This window comes from Pituophis catenifer, unplaced genomic scaffold (assembly GCF_029215685.1).
Source record: "Pituophis catenifer annectens isolate HBS135680 unplaced genomic scaffold, rPitCat1.0.hap2 SCAF_2, whole genome shotgun sequence".
Classification (NCBI taxonomy): Eukaryota; Metazoa; Chordata; class Lepidosauria; order Squamata; family Colubridae; genus Pituophis; species Pituophis catenifer.
The window spans coordinates 122,437,435-122,456,810 of NW_027256882.1; the positions used below are offsets into that span (position 1 = coordinate 122,437,435).

The following is a 19,376-nucleotide window of genomic DNA, read 5'->3' on the forward strand; positions in this document are numbered from 1 at the left end:
GGGCTCCCCAGTTCAGATTCACTCACTTCGATGTATAGACCAGGTAGTAGGATGAACAGAGGAATCATAGGCCACAAAATATTACTCAATATTACTCTTTTGCGTGAAAAATGACACATCAGGTAGGACTGACTATAAATATAAATACATTGAATGAAAAACTTATTACTAATGAACTGTATTTCCAAAGAAATATTTTGAACCTAAGGCTTTGTATTATCTCATGATCACCTGCCAACAGTGCCCAGCAAAACACTTGGGTGCTCAAGTATTATGGATGATTGCATCTCATGTTTTACTCAGCTATAGATGAGCTTTAACCTTCAGAATTAAACACAAGTAAAATTGGATAGAATAGTATTCCTCATTCCCAGAAGCCTACCCAGTTGAAGGACAGGATAGAAAAAAGAATTCTTCAAATATACCGTACATGAGAAACTCACTTGAAAGAAAACTCATCCCACATGACTTCTCCCTTTGAAAAATCACACAGTTCATCAAACAGCAAATTGGCAGAAACACGATTGTGATTGTTTACAAAAGATGAGAAATGCAGCTTGGACCTATTACACAAGAAACTTTCAAGGTTACATGCAATCTACTTATAACCACAGTAGCTACATGACTGTTGACTTACAGTAGCAACTTTGCCATCATGATTAGTAAGTAATACCTTGTTTTGGTTCTGCTATCAACTGTAGCCTGTATTACTGCTCAGCCTGAGTACTTGGATGCTCCTTCTAATTAGTCCTAGAGGTCTTTGGAGGGGGCTAGGTGGAATATTTGGCCCAGTCTGGCCTAGTGCAGATATCTTTCCCAACTACTGGTTATGTCCTTGCTCAGATAGCTGAGTAAACATACTGGCTTTCTTTATGGCCTACCGGTGCTGTTACCAAATGCCAGATTGGTGAATAATAAAATCTGAGCATCCTCTACCATGATGCAGAAGTTCTTCGCCCTCTATTATACATTTGAGCTAGGCTATGCAACAGGTTGTGAGATAGCTAAAAAGCAGATGGAGAGAAACTTCTCAAATTTGATCAAATTCCAGAGTGTCACATGTCTTACCATAAATGGTATAGAATAGAATAAGAGTTGGAAGGGACCTTGGAGGTCTTCTAGTCCAACCCCCTGCCCAGGTAGGAAACCCTACACCACTTCAGACAAATGGTTATCCAGCATCTTAAAAATTTCCAGTGTTGGAGCATTCACAACTTTTGCAGGCAAGTTGTTCCACTTATTAATTGTTCTGTCAGGAAATTTCTCCTTGGTTCTAAATTGCTTCTCTCCTTGATCAGTTTCCACCCATTGCTTCTTGTTCTAACTTCAGGTGCTTTGAAGAATAATTTGACTCCCTCTTCCTTGTGGCAACCCCTGAGATATTGGAACATTGCTATCATGTCTCCCCTAGTCCTTCTTTTCATTAAACTAGATGTTCCACTATTATTTCTTATTTCACATAAGGCAGAGCAATTCTTGGGTGTTTAGCACAATCTACTGGCCTTTGGACTCCAGCACTCATCATTTCCAAAGGTTCCAACTTTTGTAAAAGGAACTTTGTGTATGAAGAGGTGTAAATGCACAGAATGTATACAAACATAAAATTCAGAAGCAGCTGCCTTCATCCAGAATGAAACTGAAAGCTTATGTTGCTGAATACAGATAAAATATAAAAGTAACTAGATGGTAGAGTTCCATCTGAACTTAACTAGACGCATCTCATTGGCACAATTGCCAGAACTGGTAATGCAAGATTAGGACTCCCAACAAGAAGATACTTACAGATCCTTGGCATTTATGAACATTTATTAGCCGTAGGTCCAAGAGGAGCATTCATTCATTTTGTTGTAGGAATCACAGTGAACATCTGAGACCCAACTGTGACATAATGTTTTTATTGTTTTCAATATAGCAAGTCCAGAAGTTTCTTTTAAGAGGAGGGAGAAGAAGCACCCCAAACTAATTAGGTTTCTATGGTAATATTCGCCTGTTCGTCGATGCGCTTCTTCCTAGCCAGCAAACGCCGTTCTCGTTCAAATTCTTTCATGCGCATAACATAGCTAACACAAAGGATACAAATATAAGTCAGTTCAATTCTGTTTGGCCCTGCGGCACACCAAGACAACCAGACACAAGAACAGTTTTTCCCCGAACGCCATCACTGCTAAACAAATAATTCCCTCAACACTGTCAAACTATTCATATTAGGCTGCATTACTATTACTATTAGTCTTCTCATCATTCCTATCACCCATCTCCTCCCACTTATGACTGCATGACTGTAACTTTGTTGCTTGTATCTTTACAATTTATATTTATATTGATTGTTTCCTAATATGATTTAATTGCTTATTTGTACCCTATGACAGTGATGGTTAACCTTTTTGGTGCCCAAAGCATGGGTGTGCGTGAATACACGTTTGCATGCAAATGCACGTGCACGTACCTGAACCCCCAAAATGCAATGTGAGTGCTCCCCCGCACATGCACCCTGCCCCCCTGCATGCACATGCATCCCTGGCGCATGCGCCTCACCCCCCTCCCAGCACCCTGTTTTGGCTTCCAAGTTGCTGCAGGAGGCCTTCCAGGCCCAAAACGAGGCACGGGGGGCACGTGCATGCACAAACCCCCAAAATGTAATGCGAGCACCCCCAGTGCATGCACCCGCCTCCCTACACCTGTGTGTGCATGTCCCCCACATGCGCCCCCATGCATGCGCAGCAAAGATCTGAAGACCAACTGGCCAGCGTGAAGCATGCACACATGCACAGTGGAGCTGGGCTGGGGCAACAGCTGGTGTACCCTCAGAGAGGGCTCTGTGTGCCACCTGTGGCACGCGTGCCATAGGTTCGCCATCACGGCCCTATGACTATCACTATACCTTATTATATGCACCAAAGACAAATTCCTTGGGTGTCCAATCACACTTGGCCAATAAAGAATTCCATTCTATTCTGTTTTCTTGGCTGCATGTTAATTGGCTTGAAAGCCATAATTTTATTTCATATTTAAAGTATCAGACATTTTATTAGTGAGGCAAATTGCTGCCCAGACTTATCTTCTTCAGTCAAGGTCTTAGTGTGGTATTTTTCTTAAAAGTTCTCTATGTATGCTGGAGAACAATGGAATAATTATTCATTTATGGTTTACCCTCATGCACATAATAACTTTGCTTAGATAATTCAGTGATTAGGGCCCTTTTCCATCAGGGCAAGGCGCTTTAAAATTAAATCAAGGCTTATCAGCATTAAGGAAAAACAACTTGGTTGATTATCATGATCTTTTCCCTATTCACATCATGGTAGCATTTATAGTCTCCCATCCCAATATATTATGCTACTTTTTTTTGAAGACTCACTGAATTTTTATGGTGGAAACAGAACACATTTCATAAAGGAATTACAGGGATATTTAGAGGCAGTACTTCTAATCCAAGGTAGTTTCTAATTCCTGAAACATAGTTAATTTACAGAATGAAGAATAAAGGACAAAATATAGCAACGAAGCAGATTAAAGCTATAACTTTGACTTACTCCAGATGCTCACAGTACTTCCACTCATGCTCCTCATGTTTGCACCCATTGATTGAAAAAGGATATGTGTTACGTCTGCACTTCATCCATGTTATGTAATGATGGGCACAATAATCCCGGAATTTGTAAGGAATCTGGGCATCATTCATCTCTTGATGAGTTGCTATCATCACTGTAGGAGAAAACAGAAGGAGAAAAAGATGGAAAGGGAGATTAAAATCTAAACGGAAGCTCTTCTTCAAGATCAACCATTTGGAATTCTCTAACAGATGCTGCAAAAGCTGTTTTCAAAAGCATACTCAGCAACTTAATTTAGAGAACCTGTTCAATTAAAATTTACAGACCACAACAATCTGATGAAGAATTATTGATGAGTGTTCTTTGAGTATTATTTTGAAATCAGCTATGGAATCATTCAGTTATGCCATTCAGCCCGTGCTTAATCAGCTTACTAATAAGAATGTCATAAGATATTTATTAAGTGCTTTACTGTATCATGTCTCTATCACTCCCACAATTTATTAAAGAAGTTACTCAATGAAAAAAGGTTAAATTAGTCTGTCAAGATGTACTTGTCAAAGTCTTTATTATTGACTTGGACGAAAAAGCTTATATAAAATTGTTAGCTAATATCCTAGGAAACAAAAGCATAATTAAAAATCGTGAAGAGTTTGAACATTTTGCAAAACTATTTATAACTGCGATCTACTAAATAGAAATTAAGAAGAAGCAAGTATCAAGCATTTAAACAATACACCTACCCTTTATTTTTTACTTCAGGAGCATGGAAGTTGTATATTTTGGAGAAAATAAACTACTGATTATAATTGCATTTGAATATGACTTCCGATCCTCTGAATTTTTAAAAGCATTTTAAAATTAGATTTTATACAAAAAATGTTTACCACTTGAGTTATTTTTTGTGTTCTATTCCATAACAGCATTAGCATATATTTGCTGATAAAAATGTTCACTTGCACTTCAACCGTCTACTGAGACCTACTCAGTATTATCAGATTTCTTAATTGTAATACTAACATTATTATATTATCACTCATTTCCTTCAATAAACTTTTTGTCAGCCACTGATCCATCATTATGAACTAGCTAACTGGTGATGAACAGGAGTGAACGTAGAAGCAGCAAGTAAGCTCTGACCCAATGACTGGGGTTAATATTGGGACAGACTATCTATTGGACCGCACAGACCACTAAAAAATGAAGAGTTTGAGAATCGTTGGATTAGAGAAATGGCTAAAAGTAATAGGGTGAAATTTAACAAAAACAAATGCAAAATTTCAATTATGAGAAAGATGAACAGATATAGATGGAAAGTACTTCTAAATTTGTAAAAAGGTTAGAATAGTAGCCAGTTGCAAACTGAAATACTGCCAGCAATTACAAAAAGGACAAATGAAATTTCAGACTACACCACCAATGACAAAAGTACAATTTCCAAATCACAGGAAATAGTTGTTCCAATTTATTTTGCATAGATCAGTTCCTACCTCAAATATGATGTTCAGTTTATGTATCACACTTAATCCAAAATATTGGAAGAGGCTTAGAGAACAGCAACAGCAAAAATGATTGGGGGACTAGAAATTAAGTGCTATGAAGGGAAATGGAAGGAGCTGAACAATCTTGAAGGGGGAAAAAAAAAAGACAGCCAACGAAGAGATATGATATATTCTCCAAATGTATCAACAGAGGTCAAATCAAAGGCATATCATTATATTTCGGGCAGATATATCATTGCCTTACTCTATATACAACCTGAGTGCACCCAGGATATTTTGCAACATGATTCTATTACTAGCTGCATATATGAATTCTGCAAGAAGCTTCTAACCAGTTTTATTGACAGGAGAACAATAATCTACACCAAGGTTAGTAATCAATTTCATTGTGTACAATGACTAATGTTCATATGAAAGCTAACAGGGTGAATTTGATTTAAATCAAGTCGATTTATATCACAATTTAAATCACTAGTAAAAAGGCTTAATTTAAATTGACTCGATTTAAATCATAATTTTTAAAGAGCAATTGTCATCTCTGTCCTGCAGCGGCTCCTCCTCTGACCCGCTTTTGACTCACCAATAGTCCTATTCACTTTAATGGGACGGCTGGTGATGCGGCAGTGACACAACAAAGTGAGGGACATGGCAGGCAGCAGGCGAGTGGATGCCCATTAACAGGTGCTGCCATGATGGATCTGAAATGACAGGTACTCTTTAATATTATATTTATAAACTGCTTAGAAGGTTTCACTTTCATTTTTACTGCTTGCCCTTTCTCCTCACACTTAGAGCCTCGTGGTACAGATGCATCTCTCTTCAAACAATCATAGTTTGTAGTGTACATAGATTTGCAAAACAATGGGATAAAGGAATATTCCTGAACTTTGTTTTATGATTTATCTCATGGTTACTGTGAAATTGTGTGAATGCATCAATGCAGTGCATGTTATCTCAGCTTGCAGAGCTTGGATTCATTGAGTTTACCAAAAATGTAAATATTGCAAATATACAACCTCATGCTACATAACTAAGCTCCATTTCATGCTGAATAAACTAAATTATTAATGTATCTTAAATAGAAAACTATCTTTAGATAGATTTTTACTCCAAAAGCATTTTAAAATAAATTTGATAAAAATAAATAAAAATCCAATTTAAAATTTAAAAATCCAATTTTTTTTATTTATTTTTTAAAAAACATCAATTTTTATCCACCCTGAAAGCTAATGAAGCTCATTATATTTCAACCCAAATTATTTCAAAGACTTGTTGTGAGGATGTAAACATAACCGGTAAGTAAGGTGTGGCTGTGAGAAAGGATTCACATTCAATTCTGGCAGGAATTTCTTCCATTGTTTCTGCTTGCCTGGTATGTTCTGGAATGGGTGCATTCCAGGTCCCTTCTATTAAAAATTGTCACCTTGTGTGATCTAGAACATGGGTCTCTAACCTTGGCAACTTTAAGACTTGTGGACTTTTAACTCCCAGAATTCCCCAGTCAGCTTTGCTTTGCAGGCTGAGGAATTCTGGGAGTTGAAGTCCACAAGTCTTAAAGTTGCCACGGTTGGAGACCCCTGATCTAGAAAGTGCACCTTTTCTGTAAAGCCTTCCACCTTCTGGAACAACATCACCTCCAGATATGGAAGGCACCCTCTCTCCTGGGGTTCTGAACAGCCCTGAAAACCTGCCTTTGGTCTCAGGCCTGAGGTTAATGTATTGGGAGGGGAGGGATCTTTGTAGTTTATTTGGATGGTTTCTTTTGGTCCAACCTGTCTTGTAAGTTTTGTTTAAATCATTTTGATCTAATATTATATTTTGCAAGGTACCTAGAATCCATTGGAATGGATGATCGTATTAAATGTATTTATAATGCAAAAGGAAGAAAGCAAGCATCTAGTGCAGTGGTTCTCAACCTGTGGGTCGCGACCCCTTTGGGGGGTCGAACGACCCTTTCACAGGGATCGCCTAAGACCATCGGAAAACAAATATTTTCAATGGTTTTAGGAATAATTTTACAGTTGGAGGTCACCACATGAGGAACTGTATTAAACGGTTGCGGCATTATGAAAGTTGAGAACCACTGATCTAGTGGATGCCCAACATATCACTTAGTTCTTAAATTTTGGAGAGAAATTTGCAAACGGAATCGGCTATGGAGGTTCTCAGTCATCCAGGTCCCGGTTGTCCCAAAGGTGCATTTTGAAGAGGCGACTGGACTTTCTGGTTTTTCTTCGAAGACGTTTCGCTTCTCATCCAGAGCTGAAGAAGCTTCTTGGATGAGAAGCGAAACGTCTTCGAAGAAAAACGAGAGTAAGTCCAGTCGCCTCTTGGAAAAAGCACCTTGGATGCAGCTGGGATCTCTGGAGTCCCTGTCTCAATGCATTGATTTAAGGGGCGATCCTCTCCTTCTAGAGAGCCAGAAAGATCCGTGCATCGCTCGCCTACATTTGTCTCGTGAGAAAAGGGAAGCCGAATGAGAAACTGGGCCCCGGTTGCTCCACTTCGTGCTTCTTAACCACGCCACACCGAATTAGCTCTCAACGGCACATAAAAAAACTACGCCTCCCGTAGGCAATCCGGCTGAGAAAGAGGCAACCCTGGGGGAAGAAGCTCCGCGCCGGAGGACACGGCCGGAGCTAACCCACCCCCAAAAAGGGGGGGGGGGCAGGAGAGCCTGGCACCCTCTGGATCCCAACTTCGACGGGCCAAAATCTGCGCGATCAACGTTTCGCAGCCCCGGAGAGCTGCCGGCCGCCCAGCCTGGGACTCTCGGAGCCACAAGGGCGGAGCTCAGCGCGGGGTGACCTTCCTTCTTCGCGACCCGCTCCGGCGCTGCTCACCGCGTTCCTTGCGCTCGGGGAGGCCGAGGTGGGCATCGAAGGTGGGCAAGGCGGAAATGTCGGGCTCCACCTCCGCGTCCCCCAAATACCGGCGGGCTAAATGAGCCCCCATCGCCGCCAAGGACTCTGCCCCTTGCTTCAGCTGGCTTCCGTCGTTTCCGCTTCTCTCTCTCTCTCTCTCTCTCTCTCAACCGGAACCGGAAGCGCTCGCGGAGTCCGCCTTAAAAGCGCTTGACACTCTCTCTCTCTCTCTCTCTCCCCCCCCCCCTCCAGAAATGCTCGCGGAGTCCACCTTAAAAGCTCGCTCGCTCTCCCCCCCGGAACCGGAAGCGGTCGTGGAGTCCGCCTTGAAAGCGCTCGAATCTCTCTCTGTCTGTCTGTCTGTCTCTCTCTCTCTCTCTCTCTCCCCCCCCCCCCCAACCGGAACTCCTTCGCGGCCTTGGCGCATCACGCTCAGAGTTCTCAGCAGTTGGTTGCCGATGAAGCCGCGGCGTCGGCTTTGCTTCCCAAATGTTGCGCGACAGAAAGAAAACTGCAGGCGGGGATTCCGTTTCGGCGCCTGCAAATTCACCCGTGGGGAGAGTGGGGAAAAAAAAAAAGAATCCAGAACCGCAGTGCATTTTTTCCTCCAATTTCCAATGAATTATTTATTTATTATCCATTTGTCAACATTTGTCCAGGCAAATCAAGGTGAACATGCTGTTTATAGTCCTTGGTGGAGAACGCCGAGAAAAAAAATGTCATACATTGCCGATCCAGGGTCCAATTTGAGTTTTATTTATTTATTTATTTTATTTCGTCGAGCATGTATTAGATAACAGATATAAGTATAAACATAATTATGAATACATGAAATGGATACGAATAAAAGGGAACATTAGGACAGGGACGTTAAGTAGGTAGGTAGAGTTAGAAGTGTCCTTTGCCTGTTGAAAGCCCATGCAGGAAAAATAGTTTGCAAATAGCCCTGTAACATTATTTACAATTAAAATTCAATTTTATATAGTTGCTTGTTACATACTGACAAATTTTAAGTCTGAATTTGAAAAAAATACTGCAAAAACACGTCAGAAATTCCTGTCTTTCTGGCTGCCTTATTAGTGATGGTCCTCCATTTCAGCTTTTCTGATGTTCAAGAGGTTGCCTCTTTGGAAGAATATAGCAATAGCATTTAGGCTTATACAGGTGGTCCTTGACATTCGACCACAATTGGGTCCAAAATTTGTGTTGCTAAGTGAAGCATTTGTTAAGTGAATTTTGCCCATTTTTGCGACCTTTCTTGCCACAGTTAAGTGAATAACTGCAGTTGTTAAGTTAACAACACAGTTAAGTGATTCTGCCTTTCCAATTTACTTTGCTTGTCAGAAGGCTACAAAAGATTATCACATGACCCCAGGACACTGATTGTCATAAATATGAGTCAGCTGTCAAGTATCTGAATTTTGATCATCTGACTATGGAGATGCTACAGAAGTCATAAGTGCGAAAAAATGTCATAAGTCACTTTTTCAGTACTGTTGTGACTTTGAACATCACTAAATGAACTGTTGTAAGTCGAGGATACCTGTACCGCTTTGCAGTGCTTTATAGCCCTCTAAGTGGTTTACAGAGTCAGCATATTGCCCCCAACAATTTGGGACCTCATTTTACCAACCTTGAAAGGATGGAAGGCTGAATCAACCTTGAGCCAGTCAGAATCTAACTCCAATTGGCAAAATCAACCTGAAATATTGCATTCTAACCACTGCCACCATGGCTCTATTATTAAATATTAATCTTGGATCAAAAATGGAGAACCATTCCAATGAGATATTGTCAACGGTGTTGGCATTTTTTAAAAAGATTTTTTTGTGCAGTTATCCCCCCAAATCAACAGGTGATGCTCCTTAGATCAGAACAATAAGATACCAGTAGAAGACACAAAATCCAAATGGCTCTGCCAACTGAAATAAAGAGCCTAGGGAGGAATATGGCAAAGTGCAAAATAATCTGGAATTTTAAAAAAGAGGGTTAGGGAATTATATCTTTTTAGGGAATACAACAATTTCCATTTTACTTTACTTTAAATATTCATTTACGAAGCTGCTCTACCTGCATTTCAGCAAAGTTATGGTGATATTGGAAACAGTCTTGGTGAACAAGTGACAAGGTTGTTTTAGGCAGAGGGCTGGCTTTATGAGAAGAAACTATGAAAGGTATACTGTGTATATGAGCTATCACTAAAAATCCTGCTTGGTCAGAATTATCTAGGTAACCAAGGCAGCGGTGTTGATCTTTAATTACCCATACAAATAAGCATTATATCGGGAATTCTCTACCAAATTTGGAAAAGAGAAACCATCTTGAATTAAGAGACATATACAAGGAAAGTCATTGCACAGAGACCTCTTTCTTCTCACACACAAACTTAACTCGTGTATCACACCGAATGTCATTCCAATTTCCCTCTTTATATAGGACAGCACAATCTTCACCATTTTTCCCATCATTATTGGGTTCACCTGTTCTCCAGATCCTGAAAATGGGGCAAAATTCATTATTCCTTTTTAAATTCTGTTAATCGCAAACATATCTTCCTTTACTTAGAATCTTTATACTGCCTGGGTACATGGTATTACAGAAAAGCATAATTGGTAACTTGTATAGTATTGGCAAACTAAATACTTGAAGGATATTTCCTTTTATTTTTGCCAGTCATCTATCCATTTTTCCATAACATAATTTCATAAATCTTCTATTTCATAAAACTCCCAGATTTGGATAAATAAAAATATTAAGTAAATAGGAAAGATCTAAAAGATAAATCCTCCAAAAAGAACACAAGAGGGTGTTAGACTACACCATAATGAGACAAGATAGGAGAATTCCAAATTAGTGTTGTCAATTATGAGAAGGTTCCTACAATGTCTTCCTGAACATGGCTGAATTAACCACTGTTCATCTGTTACTTAAATCAGAGATTTCATTGACCCAGGTCTACATCTTTTCCATATCCATCCATTTATATCCATTTGTGACAACATAAACTGGACACGAAATTCTGGATTGAAGTTGTGAACAATTTGGGCACTGCTGGTAATTAAGATAAGGGGCAATTTTCTTCCACTCTTCAGGTTTTAGTTGATTCTTTTATATGCTTGTATAATAATTACAATGCTTTTTATTATTTAGCATTGATTTTTTATTGTTAATCACCCCGGGTGTGAGAAAAGAAATAATTGAATGAATACTCTTTGCTTCAGTGTCAGCAAAAGAACTCAAGCTAGAACAGGGGTCCCCAACCCCTGGGCCACAGCCCACTACCAGGCTATGGCCTGTTTGGGCTGCGCAAGCAGCAAGCAAGCGCATGTGTGCGTGCAAAGCTTTTTTTTTTTAAATTTGATTTATATGCCACCCTTCTCCGGAGACTCCGGGCGGCTTACAATGCATTAAGCAATAGCCTTCATACTTTTGTATATTTATACAAAGTCAGCTTATTGCCCCCACAAACTGGGTCCTCAATTTACCCACCTTAGAAAGGATGGAAGACTGAGTCAACCTTGAGCCTGGTGAGAATTGAACTCGCAGTAATTGCAGGCAGCTGGATGTTAAATGCTGCCTTAGGAGGCATTAGCCTCCTACGCCACTCAGGCTCCTTCCCTTGCATTAGCAGCTCCCACTTGCCCTCCCACACAAAGCTCCCCTTACATGAACAGTGGCCACTTGCACTCGTGCACGAAAGTCTGTTTGTGTGAGTGGTGGGCACATGCCCATCACTCACACAAATGGAGCTGTGTACGCCCGCCTGCCACTCACAAGGAACTATTCCCTCATCTCCCTGCTGGGCCACTAAGCCAGAAAGGTTGGGAACCGCTGAACTAGAGTAAATATGACTCCAGATAGCTCATCAAGTTTCTAATCTATGTGACTCCTAAAATGTATGTATGTATGCATGTATGTCTGTCTCTCTCTCTCACACACACACATGCACACATACCTCAGTTCTCCCAGTGGTGATCCATCAATCCAACGCCAAGTTCCTTCTTCTTCTGTATCATTTAAGCCAAGCCAAATGGATTGTTTTAAAGTCTCAATAAGAAAATCCTAGGAGGAAACATCTCTGTTCAAATGTCATGCAAGTGAAATCTGCAGTATGTCTATCTCTTCCCTGCCTGCCTATCTCTTGTAACATGCCATTCTAGCATTTTTGGCATTTTATAGAGCATAGAATATACTAACAAAACATAGTACAATTTTAAAGCAAATAATGTTAGAAAGCCTCAGTGGCGACAAGAAGCAGACAGGAATAATAAAATAATAATATAATAAAATAAAAGTGGTGCAATGCTTAAATTAAGAGAATGCTTCCAGAAAAGTTCCATTTTCAATAGTTTTCTGAAAGCCTGTAGGGAGGGGATGACTGATTTTCATTGGGAGGCCATTCTAGAACTTTGGTGCTGCCACAGAAATGAAGTGCCTTCTAATTTTGGTCCTACTCAGCTTGGGCTCTAACTGAAATATCTTAAATAGTAGTCCCCAGAGACTGGAAACCAGTGCAGGCCCACAAAATCAGTATTACATGCTTCCATCACTGGAACCTAGTAAGTATGTGAGCTGCCACATTCTGGATCAGTTATCAGTGGCAGTTTCTATATAGATTGGGATCAGTCTGATATAAAATACATTGCAGTACTCCAAGTAGGTGGTGGTGAAGGCATGAATCATTACAAGCAGATCAACATTGAAGTTGACAGCAAATCTTCATATGCAAACAACAGTTCTATATTACATGGATACAATCTGTCTTTTCCATCCAAACTCTCACATTGACAGTCTTCACCAGGGTGGTGATGTAAAACTGAGTGTCACCAGCATGTTGATGATAATGGACCTTAAGATCCTGAAGACTCATACAGTGGCTTCATATAGATATTGAAAAGCATGGGAGGGAGGACTGACCCCTGTGACACCCATCTGTTATGGCCAGTGGATTGAGTTCTCATCCCCTACTACCTCTGTCTGAAACTGCTCAGAGAGAAAAAGGTGGAACCACTACAAATGGTGCCAACAATAAGGGGTCCTTGGTGCTTTCTGAGCTTCGTTGTCCAAAGGTGCATTTTCAAAAGGAAACTGGACTCTCTTTGTTTTTCCTTGAAGACGTTTCACTTCTCATCCAAGAAGCTTCCTCAGAACGGCAGAACCGAAGAAGCTTGTTAGATGAGAAGCAAAACGTCTTCAAAGAAAAAGAAAGAGAGTCCAGTTGCCTTTTAAAAAAGCACCTTTGGGATAACCATGATCTGGATGACTGAGAATCTCCTTAGAGAGCTTGGTTGTTTTCTTGCAGATGTTTCATTACCCAAAATAGGTAACATCAGTGCTAGTGCCAATAGTCTCTAACATGATAGTCCAGGTAGGATGGTTGATGATATTAAAAGTCAGCAAGAAGCCCAAAAGGACAGGTAGGGGCATACTACCCCTCTGTCTGCTGCTTGCTCCCTTTCCACTTCCCTTTATACTTTATTACCAGTATACCCTTTTATTTTGGGCCAATGGGCACACTGGAAGGCATTTTATGAGCACAATCATGCAACAATTGCCATGGGATGGGGGAGCTTGCTATTCACTAAATGGCTGAGTGTGGCCCGTTATAAAACACCCACTTATCTGGGGCTTTTTCTATTTCTGTGGTGGAAAAAAGCTAAATGCACATTAAAGGGCAGCAAAGAGACACGCCAAACTCCAATTCTTGGCTGCCATTTAACAATTGTCCTGATTGGGCAGCCCTATATTTATCAGAAGGGATATTTATTTATTAGATTTTTAGTTCACCTTTATTACTTTGTTAGAAATTCTGTTTATATATTGCACCACAGATCAAACAAAGACTATAGTCACCATATGCTTTACTGCTTAATTGTTTAACTGTTACAGGAAACAGGAAACTTTACTTAGAACAAAAGAACTTAGAGTATATACCATAGATCCAAACTTGTAAACACTGCCATTTACTGGCTAAATACTACTGTAGTTGTTGCATAAAGATACAAGAAAATTGTATTCCAACACTTTATAAGTAACTTCAGGCAACAAACATACATAATACTCCTTCTCTTTCCTACTTTTTTCAACACCAACAACCTTGTGAGGTTGTTTCCTCCAATCGGGCTCATTTCCATATTGCTGTGGCTGACATTTGCTATCTTTCTAGGCAGATAAAAAAGGGGTTAAAAAAGCCCCTGTAGCTGCCAGATATTTTTTATTTTCAGAGAATGCCAGTAAGGTTTTTGTATGCACCCACAATATTTTTGATCAATAAAAATACTATCAGGCAGTCCTCCACTTCTGATCACAACTGGGAGTAGCATTTTTGTTACTAAGCAAGGCAGTTGTTAAGTGAGTCATGCCCAATTTTACAATCTTTTTCCAGATAGTTGTTAAGTGAACCACTGCAGTTAAGTGAATCACATGGTGTTTAAGGACATCCAGCTTCCTCCATTGACTTTGCTTGTCAGAAGACACCTGGGAAAGTTGCAAATGGTGATCATGTGACCCCAGGACAATGCAACTTTCATAAACACATGCTGGATGCCAGGTGTCCAATTTGTGATAATTTGACTGGGGATGCTGCAATGGTTGTAACTGCAAGGACTGTTGGTAAAACATTTTATTCAGTACTGTTGTATCGTTGATATACTTAAATGAATGGTTGTAAGTGGAAGACTATCTGTAGAACAATATATGTGGTGTCCAGCAAAAGAAGCAGAAACTGGAAAGAGAAGCTTGAATAAGTGGAGGAAGAAGAGTTTGTGGTTGCAGTTAGCACAGTTGATTCAGTTAATCCAATATATACAATATCCAAGATATACATTAGCAACCCAAACTGATTTTCACAATGCACAAAGCTAACATGTAGTTAGCTAGTTTATAGTTCATTGAGTCTATATGAACACAATTAGCATAGAGCTACAGTAAAAGAGGCAAGGGCAAAACAGTATTAGTCTAATCTATACAATTTCTGCCTAAATGAAAATAATACTAGTAATATTTTTTACAGGTGTGTATTTATATATGAGCATGGCACAAAGCCAAGTTTTTAAATAATAGTTACTATGTGAAGTGGCATATAAGTGTAAGTGCTATTTCTAAGTGCTATTAACTAAGGTGCTGAATGCTGATACTTGGTTTCCCTTTTCAGATTCTACACAGGAGGCAGGCAGTGTGAAAAGGTTAAGATGAGGAAGTTGTACTACAAAGAAGGTGTACAAGAAAAGAATAAAGCTATTTCTTGCAGGAATATGTAGAGTTTACCTGCTCTTGCTTGGTATTAATAATGACAAGGTGGGAATCAAGATCAGCACATTTTTCTCTTGCCATCTTCCAATTTTCTTCTGTTTCAGAGAAGTAGTAAACATTTGTCTGAAACTTCCGCCATGAAGTATCTGAAACAGGAAAGTTGTACAGAAGAATTGTTTTAAAATGGGGGCAGAGACTCCGGGAAGAAAAAATTGGTGGATTGAAGACAGTTCAATAAAAAAAACAGAGCTGGCAACAGGATAGAACAGAAGAATGAAGAGCTGGTGAGTAGACTAGCTCTTCGTATCTGTCTGAAAAAAACAGAAAGAACCCTCAAGTACTCCAAACTGTTGGTCCTTGCAAGGAAATTGCAAGGCAGCAGTTTGCAAATGATTTTAGGCACTGAGAGATGAGGAAATAACCACGTTACTCAAACCTTGGTCATCACTTTAAAAAGAGCCCTAAGTTTGTATCCTTCCTTTTCTAATGACATTTGGAAACTGCTTGTTAACTACTTTTCATCTATTAGAAATTTTTGGAATGACAAATCTGAAAATACTGGATGAATCTGCCTTCAATCCTTGATGAAAGAAAATTTTAACTACCAGCTTAAGAACTTTTTTTACTAAACAGCAAATGGTTGATTAAAACTTTGATTTTTAAAAAGCTTCAAATAAACTAAGGGCCCAGATAAATTTGAAACAAGATTTTGGAATTAATATAGAACTAACTATAAAGAATCCTTCCTGTGAGAAAGTATGTTTGTTTGTTTTGAATTAAAAAAAAAAATAAGGGATTTGGGGGTTCTCCGAACTGCATAGAATCTTAGCTAGAGGTTCTCCCGAACCCCTGCGAACCCCCAGCAGTCCACCCCTGGTTTTACCTGAGAAGAGAGAGACTGAGTTGAAAGTGGATTTACAACTGGCTGCAAGAACGGCAGGAAAAAAGAAAAGGAAATTACCCTGGACGTACAAAAGAAACTGGCTGATATTTTAATAATTAAAAGTCATATACCAATAATAAACCAAGAGAATGACCTGAATAATTTTTCTATTTTGGATTTATAAAACAGATTTGCTAAAGTTTCAAATGTTATGATATGGTTTGAATGGACTAAAGATTAAATTTGTTAGAAGTAAAAGGGAAGAATATAAAGTTGGTTTATTTGATCAGGGTTAAATTTCTAGTAACTTTTAATGCACTTAATGACTGATATTATGATTGAAATGATGCTGCTTTAAGGATTTGTTTGTAGGTAAGGGATGGGACATGAAGAAGATATCATTTGTTATATTTGAAGAGAAAGTGATAAATTACTAAAATTCCTTACGTTTGCTATACTGAAGGTGGGAAGACATTTTCTTTACTTTATTCCCATTTTTCTTGGTAATGAAGATCATTCATTGATCATCATTGGCATCCTTCAGTCTCAAAAGACTATGGTATCGTGCTCTGGAAACAGGTCCTAAAACAGCATCTAGTGTGACTAAAAAAGGCCAATTCGAGAGTGGCAATCCCTTCCACACTTAGGGCAGATACATTCTGCCTCCTGCCCAGCCCCCAGATTTCACTGGTTCTGGGACTGCCTCTTTGCCTCAGCCTGCCGAGGCAAGGTTTCCCAGTTGTTAATGTCCATTCCCAGGGCCTTTAGGTCCCTCTTGCAGATACCTTTATATCGCAGCTGTGGTCTCCCTCTGAGGAGCTTTCCCTGCACTAATTCCCATGCAGGAGATCTTTCAGAATCCAACCATCAGCCATTCTCATGACATACCCAAGCCAGCGTAGACGTCGCTGTTTCAATAGTGAATACATGCTAGAAATTCCAGCACGTTCCAAGACTGTGGTATTTGGAACTTTGTCCTGCCAGGTGATGCTAAGAGTCCATCGGAGACAGCACATATGAAAGGTGTTCAACTTTCTCTCCTGCCGTATATAAAGGGTCCAAGACTCACTGCAGTACAAGAGTGTGCTCAGGATGCAGGCTCTATAGACCTGGATCTTTGTATGTTCCGTCAGCTTCTTATTAAGCCATATTCTCTTTGTAAGTCTGGAAAATGTGGTGGCCGCTTTACCAATATGTTTATTCAGCTCAGTATCTAAAGAGAGTGTGTCAGAGATAGTTGAGCCGAGGTACACAAAGTCATGGACGACCTCCAGTTTTTGTGCAGAGATTGTAATACAGGGAGGTGAATCCACATCCTGACCCATGACTTGTGTTTTTTTCAGGCTGATTGTTAGTCCAAAGTCTTGGCAGGCCTTGTTAAAACTGTCCATAAGCTGTTGAAGGTCTTCAGCAGAGTGAGCAGTGATGGCAGCATCGTCAGTGAAGAGGAAATCCCATAAGCATTTCAGCTGGACTTTAGACTTTGCTCTCAATCTAGAGTTAAAGAGTTTTCCATCTGATCTGGTCTGGATACCCTTTGTTGCAGTTCCAAAAGCATGTTTCAGCATGACAGCAAAAAAGATCCCGAATAAAGTTAGTGTGAGGACATAGACCTGCTTCACTCCACTTTGAATATCAAAGGAATCTGATGTTAAGCCATCAAAAACTACAGTGGCCTTCATTTCCTCATGAAAGGGCCTGTTGATGTTGAGGAGTTGAGGTGGACATCCAATCTTGGGGAGAATTTTATAAAGGCCGTCCCTGCTAACCAAGTCAAAAGTCTTGACTTTTGGTAAAGAAGGTCTGAGAGGGCTCGCAACTTGGGTGTCCTCCTGGATGCATGGCTGTCTTTAGAAGAGCATATGACGGCCGTGGCCAGGGGGGCTTTTTATCAGGTCCGCCTGATACGCCAGTTGCGTCCCTTTCTGGATCGGGACTCCCTACGCACGGTCACTCAGGCACTCGTCACTTCCCGCCTGGACTACTGCAATGCTCTCTACATGGGGCTCCCCTTGGGGTGCACCCGGAGGCTCCAGCTGGTCCAGAATGCGGCCGCGCGGGGGATTATGGGAGCGACGGGGCGCTCCCATGTGACACCTCTCCTGCGCGAGCTGCACTGGCTCCCGGTGGTCTTCCGGGTGCGCTTCAAGGTGTTGGTGACCCCCTTTAAAGTGCTCCATGGCTTAGGGCCGGGGTACTTACGAGACCGTCTTCTGCCGCAAATAGCCTCCCACCGGCCAGTACGCTCGCACAGAGAGGGCCTCCTCAAGATGCCGTCCACCAGACAATGTCAGCTGGCGACCCCCAGGGGGAGAGCCTTCTCTGTGGCGGCACCCACCCTCTGGAACAACTTCCCCCTAGAGATACGCACGATACCAGACCTCCGGACTTTTCGTCGGGCCCTGAAAACTCATTTATTTCAACTAGCTGGGCTGGCTTGATCCCATCCGTTTTGGTTTTAATTTGAAAATGGTTTTAATTGGGTTGTTTTAAATTGTGGGCCGAAATTATTTAATTACCTTTTAAATTGTTTTTTAAATTTTGTATGCTCTGTTTTATCTCGGCTGTTCACCGCCCTGAGTCCTGCTGGAGAAGGGCGGTATACAAATCAAATCAAATAAATCAAATAAATAAATAAATTAAAAGGGGTTAATTCCCAGCTCACATGTATTCATGTGGAAAAAGGAATTAATAATCAGCTTCTCTTCTCAAACACTATAGTGGATTGCTAAATCCAGAGGGTGGAAGGTTGAAAATTTCTTCATATTCTTGTTGTGTCTCCTCTTTTGGAATACAATACTCATGGTTTCACTGCCATGACCTAAATTTCAGAAGGTACCTCATCTGGACTCCACACCTGGGGTGGGACAGAGACAAGGGAATCCCGTCCTTGCTTATCTTTCTGGCTTTGTGTTTCAGGAGAGGCTGCAACAAAAGAGGCTCATTCAATTTCATTGCATACATGTTGTGGATTGACAATAAAGGTTTGATTAGATTGGATTTCTGGCAATTAAAAGATAAAAATATAAGAAGTGGAACAATTCCAATTATGCCATCTTTTAGCTGAATGTTATATAGTAGATTCTTAGAATTATACGGGGCTAATGATCCCTCCTTGTGAGATAGAACAATCTTGGCAGAAGTATACCAAACTTTATATAAAAAGAAAACAAAATGTGAAACCCATTTTAGGGTATATTTTTGAGGGCAGAATTCCTTCCAGCTATTCAGGCCACAGTCACCTTGTTCCAGAGGCACCGCAAGGAGAAAATTAGAGGGGAGGGCAGTGATTTTTCAGTCAGCATACATTCATTTCTTCCCTTTG

General features: G+C 40.3%; 1 protein-coding gene across 2 annotated transcripts; it reads right to left on the reverse strand.

The window, feature by feature from the left end:
- Positions 1 to 1,785: 1,785 nt before the first annotated feature.
- Positions 1,786 to 8,079, reverse strand: NDUFB7 (NADH:ubiquinone oxidoreductase subunit B7). Of its 2 annotated transcripts, none has more exons than XM_070937417.1 (3): positions 7,897 to 8,079; positions 3,534 to 3,705; positions 1,786 to 2,060 (listed from the first exon to the last, which is right to left on the reverse strand). In XM_070937417.1, the coding sequence occupies exons 1-3, from the start codon at positions 8,006 to 8,008 to the stop codon at positions 1,964 to 1,966; spliced, it is 381 nt and encodes a 126-aa protein (XP_070793518.1). In that variant the 5' UTR covers positions 8,009 to 8,079; the 3' UTR covers positions 1,786 to 1,963. The 2 variants fall into 2 exon arrangements, with proteins under 2 accessions (XP_070793518.1, XP_070793519.1); XM_070937418.1 differs by lacking the exon at positions 7,897 to 8,079 and adding an exon at positions 5,634 to 5,730.
- Between the last annotated feature and the right edge of the window lie 11,297 nt (positions 8,080 to 19,376).